The sequence below is a fragment of the Sinocyclocheilus anshuiensis genome, unplaced genomic scaffold (assembly GCF_001515605.1).
Source record: "Sinocyclocheilus anshuiensis isolate Anshui unplaced genomic scaffold, SAMN03320099.WGS_v1.1 scaffold1089, whole genome shotgun sequence".
NCBI classification, from domain to species: domain Eukaryota; kingdom Metazoa; phylum Chordata; class Actinopteri; order Cypriniformes; family Cyprinidae; genus Sinocyclocheilus; species Sinocyclocheilus anshuiensis.
Window position 1 is genome coordinate 1,403,436 of NW_015555709.1, and position 7,019 is coordinate 1,410,454.

Genomic DNA, 7,019 nt, shown 5'->3' on the forward strand with positions numbered 1-7,019 from the left:
TTTTTTTTTCAGACACAGCCAATGTAAAGTTATGTTTTAGCTTTAAAATGGTGTCATTGAGCTGTTCAAAGATACCTGACAAACAAAAGCGTTATATATGGTTATATTATGGTTATATTCATACGAGTCTCATCTGAAGTACTTTCTGAAGTGTAGTTGAAGTCCTTTCACAGGGCACTGAACACTTTAACCAGTTTTCATTTGTTACAATGTAACTAAATTTGACCAGTCACTTTGACATCTGGGATCTGCACCTGTTTAGTCTGACAGATCAGTATTTTTGTTGTTCTCTGTGACTGATTTGACCTTCAGAATTGTCATTCATTTATTAATGGCCAGACTTCAATAGTGTGCAAAGGTGCTAGATCACTATAGCACACCATAATAGAGCTATATAGGGTTTATGCAGAGTATACCTCATGCGTTTTCAGTAGGGTTTAAATGTGGTCATCGTCAAATTTAAAGCATCTCCCATCTTACAGTTTAATGTATAAAGACCCAATATATACTGTGAACAAATATGATATATTTATGTAAAATAGTTTTTATTACTTTACATTATCACCAAAGTGTTCTTACTATTACATTATAACTTTTTTCTTTCTCACGATAGCGCTGTACTCTGCGATATTATATATATGTGGGTGTTTTAGGTATTTTTTTCATTTATTAAAACAAATATTTATTTGGTTTACATTTTTATAAATCTTTATATTTACATGTTTTTTTTCTCCATGGAACCTTTCCATGAACCCCCAGTACTCCCTCGTGGGTCCCATGACACCTTTTTAAAACCCCTAATCTAGTTCATAAAAGCTCTTGTGATCATGTGTGGTTATGGAAGTTGTGTAATGTGAACATTGAGCATTAGTTTTCTGTATGATGGCATGTTTGGGTTTGTGCTGTGATATCCATTTTTACAAGTCATACAAATTTTATTCCTCTATGAAGTTTTGTTCTTTGATCTGAAATGCCTTGAGCAATGTGTGTGACTGATGACGTTTAACATCTGACTAGATTGTGATTGTGTTTAGCAAAAATGAGTGGAGGGTGTGTCAAAGGGCATGTATGATCTTTAGAAACCGGGAGTCCTATCCATATACTGTGTCAGTTGTGCTCTCATAAGATAACATTGTCTTTCATTGTTGTTGCTATAGAGATAAAACCAATGGCTTGCTGTCTGAATTACTTTATAGTAAAATAGGTTACTGTACTCTTGTCATTCAGGGTTAATACTCCATTCACACCCCTAGATGACCTTTGTACACCATGAAGAGTTTCTCAGCTTTTTTTCTGCTGTGTATGACACTTATGTAATCTGCTGATTGACAGTTCATAGGGGTGGCCGAGGTGCATTTTTGTACTGCACTTCCTTATGTAAATTTCTTGGTAATGTGTTGGACTTTGTTCAGACCTCTGATCAGTAGTCTGCATTGTAAATACTGTGGACACTCAAAGTAAGTAGGTTTAAATGACACTGCAGAGATTTGCTTGTATATGTGAATGGATTTTTCTGCAGTGGTGGTACTATAAAGTGCTGTTCCTCTTCAAGCATTCAGATGGTGGACAAGCATGTCTGACCTGTCTGACACAGCTGTCCACCTGTCATGTGCTTGGAGTATCGAAAAAACAACATGTTTTTGTCTAAACAAAGTGCAGAGTTATTAGTGCATTACCTGTCAGTCTTTTATATGTTTTCCTTGCCTAAAGAAAGCTGACAGAGTCCTTTGTCTATCCAGAAATTCCTCCATATGGTATTTCTAGTGACCCCTGCTAACACATGGTCCTTGCGTCTATTCTGCATATAGGCTGGCTCCGTATAATAGAACTGAGTCAAAGGTCATAGAATGGTCTAAGGTTGCTGGCTGGCTAATAGCCTGTGCACGGTCTCTATGCTCTGCAACCTTTGTGACGGTGTTGTTACCTTGAAGGTCACTGTTATATTGCATACATTGTAGCTTCAATAAAAAAATGTCAATTTTGCTATTTAATTTTGTCATGTATCTGTTGGCCTTGTAGGAAAAGAACCATCACATTTTCTTCAGAAAATGTACTGATATAGAGATTTAATTAAAATACATAATTACAAGATCTTTCATAGTAACAATTTTCTATGTATTATATTACATTGTATCAATTTTGTACATTTTAAAGTTAAATGCATCAATTTGGAGCAATTTGAAAGAAAAATTGAAAGAGCTTTTAAGTGATCAAATTGAACAGCTAAAAAATGTCTATGCATATCCACCTTTTTCTTGTCGTAAAAATGGGCACGGCCATTTGTAAATTCTATGGGTCTGGCTTCCGGTTTCATCTTCGTCTACTCCGTCCAGCTATTTTTAGCTGAACAAAACAGTTCGTTTTGCTGCTTGATATTGAAAGTTGGTGTGTCTTATCATATTATTTTAATGTATTATCTTAATTATGAACACACTGGTTTGTAGTGCAAACTGTTTTACCGTTTACTGCACGTTGTTATTCTCCTCGTTATTTACCTATAGGGGCTAATGAACTGGAAGTCTCACCCATAGGCTTACTTCCGCGTTGAAGAAAAAGGTGGATAGCCTAACTATTTTATTGCAACTGCACTGGAAAATATTTTAAGTATGTTAGCTATTTTATTTTATAGTAGTAAAACTATGATAGTTGCATCTTAATTTCTTTACGTGCAAGTTTAAAACCCTTGAACTTTACATTTTTTGCAAACAACTGCATAAAGACTTTTAAGTGTCTGTGACAGCAGGTTTACAAACCTTTTTTTTTTTAATTACAAAGCTAGTGAAATGCTGTAAATGTAGCGATATAGCTAAAAAATTTATCAACGATATAATGTTTCATATCGTTCGGTATCGATAATTATTGACATTTTTTATAACCTTTTTTAAAACAAAGAGCAATAGAAAAAAAACGTTTAAATTTAACCACTGTATTTTTAAATTAACCCAATTTATTGAGACAAACAACAAATATTTTTTGTTTAAACAGTCAAACACAAAATAAAAATGAAACAAATATCTCATTTCCAATGTTTTATATGCAGATTAAATAGGTCTGAAGGAAATTTTTGGCTTGTCTCCCGAAGCCACAGGAGGGCGCAATGAGCAAAATAATGTAGCGCATTAAATTGCCAATGCAAAGGAAATAACTGTCTATAAAAAGAAAAACGTGCATTACGTCTAAATTAACTCAGGCTAGACTTATAAAACATTAAAATGCAACAACGTCACTTACATCTTCATCACCGCATCTTGCGCTCCACTAATGACGCTCCCAGACGCACACCTAACATTTCATTGTACTATTTTTGCATTCAAATGCAAATGTTTATTTTAAATTCGACTAATAATCATTTGCGCTGAATATGCGTGCTGTGTGAATGGCTTGGTTTCGGTTTTAACCTAATCAAGATCTTCTACGCATTGAGCTACTATATTTCTCTAATATTTTGAATGAATAATGCAGCAACTGCGCGTCTTGTGGGCTAGACTTATAAAACATTAAAATGCAACAACGTCACTTACATCTTCATCACCGCATCTTGCGCTCCACTAATGACGCTCCCAGACGCACACCTAACATTTCATTGTACTATTTTTGCATTCAAATGCAAATGTTTATTTTAAATTCGACTAATATAAATATTTTTTTTATTCACAATCTCCTCATCACAGGCAGGCACAGCACTCCATTCAGCACGTGTTCGTGTCTGTGTGTGCGGTCTGCGTCACTCATAGCACGTGCCTATATCGTGCGCTATATCGAACATTTTTTTCTATCGTTATCGGAGCGGGTGTACCGTCGATAAATATCGATACCGTTTTATCGCCCAAGCCTATGTAAACGTTCACAAAAATGTTAGAAATTATGCAAGTCTAGAAAATTAATTGGAAATGCTGTTATTATAATATGTTCTATTACACATTTACCTCTAGTGTATGTGAAGTGTATTGCTTTTGACATGTCTGGAAGTATTCAGCTACTACAGAGGCTTATGTAATCGCCCTTCTCTTCGCTGACACCGGGTTCAAGCTTACAGCTGCCGGTAGCCTCACCTTTCCCACAGATTACACGACCGTAGACTAGCAGGAAGGTCAGAGACTAGCAGTTACTTATCAACTACAATACAGGCCTCCCCATAAATGAGTGTTTTTCTGGTCTCACAGCTACTGTATGTTGTTGTGTGTCAGTGAAATCTTTAGCTTTAGGGTAGAGTGATGGGTGTCTGGTGGTCAGGAGGCCCATGGTGTAGGAAGCATTGGCTCTTGTACAGGAAAGGCACAATCATTCCCTGTGTAATCCAGCTCAGTCTTCCAGTATTAGTCTGACCATTAAGGTGAAAGGAAGCCTGGAATGCACTTGTGATTTTTGTTTGTTTGTTTTGGATATGAAAGACATATAAAATCAAAATTATACAATTATGAAATTACTACCAACATTTCGGAAAAGCATAAAATATAATACTACGAAATTACTATCAACATTTCAGTAGTCCACAACCTACAGCTGAATGCTATAAACAAGCCCCCTCGTTATCTTCCGACATGTCTTGCCAATCTGACCCGATTTTACGTCCGTGCTTGAGTCATTCTGCAGTGGCAGTTTCAATCTGGTCCTGCTGTGAGTCAATCAGATATGACTCTTAATCTAAAGCTATATATAGAAGTGAAGGCTGTGTCTCGATGTAGGAAAGGGTTGGGCCATGCGGATAAACTCATAACTCTTCCTGAAGCAATTCTGTAATAGAATTAGCAATTGGATCCATGCACCTGTCTCTGCAGAATTCATTTTGTTCTGTTGCACATGAGCTCCTTTTATGTTCCTGTGAAATATTGTCGTTGTGTATGTCTTTGCTATAATTAAATTGTATTGAACCCCAAATAAGGCGGTCATGATGAATGGCACAGTGGTAATAGTTCAAGACACACTTCACCTCTGGTTGCTCTAGCAGTCTTGTCTGTGCAATAAATGTGCTGTAACTCTTAGACAAAAACAGCAGCTAATCAAGAAGCTGTTAAACATTATGATAGAAAAATGCCTTGAAGTTTTTGTTGTACTACATGTAGCATTCACTGTATCTCTGTGTTTTCTGGGCTTTGACTTCAGAGCCTGTTGAAAATATTTGGTCCAGTAGAAACTTGTAATAAGAAGCTTGTAATTTGAATACAAAGAAATTGGCAACTGATGCATTTTGCATTGTGCAACTAAAGTCACCTGCCTTGCAGCTGTCAGCAGGCCTTCTGCAGTGAAATCTGACTGCTAGCCCAGGTTGCTATGATGATCAACTTCCTCTGCATTGCATCTTTCATCAAAATCGTTTTTCTTTTCTCTTCCAGAATGCAGCATGTGTCGTTGTGGCTGCCAGAAATGTCAGCGTATCCACGGTACGTATCTCGTCAAGCCTGGATCAATGATCACAGCCAGGGCCAGGCTTTAGATTTTAATTGCACAACAGAGATTCGAGATTCGAAAGCACAGCCTTGCTTTTGATGGGAAGGTTGAGTTACATGAATCACATATCTGGGGCTAATTTTTTAAATCTCAAAAAGCGCTAGTTGTTAAATCTGTTTGTGCCTGATCCACTAACCGAAAGCTGACCTATTTTCCCTTGATCTTATGCAGAATTTGAAAGACGTCCTGGCAGACCTCATCCCTAAAGAACAGAGCAGGATCAAGAACTTCAAACAGCAGCATGGCAAAACCACAATTGGTCAGATCACAGTGGACATGGTGAGAAAAACATCACTCCATTCACTGTGACTGCTTTTGTCTGTCATCACTTTAGGCTACATTACAGTCATTTTGTAATAATTATAAAGCGCTTTAAAGCGCTTAAAGCTATAAAGCGGGTTATTTTAAAGATTTATGTGTATGATGTGTATTTTTTTCTTTCTACCTTCTTAAGTACTCATGTTGGAAATCGCGGGCTTATATTTAGGATATCCAACTAGTGATGTCTGCCAGGTTGCATGTCATCTGACTGATGTCACAAGCAATGTTGCCTAACGTGTCTGACCAGTCCGATCTCACATAATGTAGTGCTGCAAACCACCACAAACACAGTAATAGTTTTTGCCCTCTGATTGGATGGCGGTTTTGTCAAGGACCCTCAGGCTGTGGTGTGAGTGCTGCTGCTCTCATGGCCGCTGTTTCAGCTGAGTCATTTGGTCTTTGTCTCACAGCCAGTTATTCTATACTGTAGATTAAACTGCACATGAGGGGCATTATTACTGTCATATATGACACTAGAACTAGAGGCCAGTGAGATGGAGGGCTGGTTGTAGCTCAGAAAAAAGTGTTGACATAGGTATTTGAATAATGTTTGAGTCAGGGGCGATTCTAAGATTTTCGTTTTAGGGGGCTCAGCCCCCAATGAGGGTATAATAATAAAAAATAATAGTAAACATATAAATAAAATAAAAAATGATTGACTAATAGGGTAAGGTGGTAAACTAAACTTATTGCATTTTGCAACTTATTGTATTCCACTGTACTGCATAGATAGGTATAACATTTGAGTACTGAATAAGCCATACAAGTCTTCCTGAATCCTGATCTCTCTCTCTCTCTCTCTCTCTCAGACACACACACACACACACACACACACGTTTACTTAGCTATCTAAATGGGGACATTCCATAGGCGTAATGGTTTTTATACTGTACAAACTGTATATTCTATCACCCTACACCTAAACCTACCCCTTACAGGAAACTTTCTACATTTTTACAGTTTAAAAAAACTTTATTTTTATACCAGTTTTACAAATGAGGACGTACCTTAAGGGAGGTTTTTGGAGATTTTGTCATGTTTAGCTCACTTTTGGGTACAAATTTGTCCCCAAAATATAGTAGGTACACACACACACACCTGTTTGCTGTACAAACAAAATTTTACTGTTTGCATTTCTAGTACAACCCTCCTTCTTTAGCTCAAGTATGCAAAACTATTTGCTATATGCACTGTAATTACTATGCTTTATATTAAAAGAAACATTTTCAAATAAAAATGGCATTGCAAAA

The 7,019-nt window shown here is 36.9% G+C and overlaps 1 protein-coding gene across 1 annotated transcript in view; it reads left to right on the forward strand.

The window, feature by feature from the left end:
* LOC107671863 (citrate synthase, mitochondrial-like) overlaps window positions 1-7,019 on the forward strand; it is a 31,579-nt gene that overhangs the window by 9,742 nt on the left and 14,818 nt on the right. Inside the window, exons 2-3 of the mRNA XM_016464858.1 lie at window positions 5,334-5,381; window positions 5,620-5,727. Of these exons, the coding sequence (XP_016320344.1) occupies window positions 5,334-5,381; window positions 5,620-5,727 (156 nt within the window). The remainder of the gene's footprint in view (window positions 1-5,333; window positions 5,382-5,619; window positions 5,728-7,019) is intronic.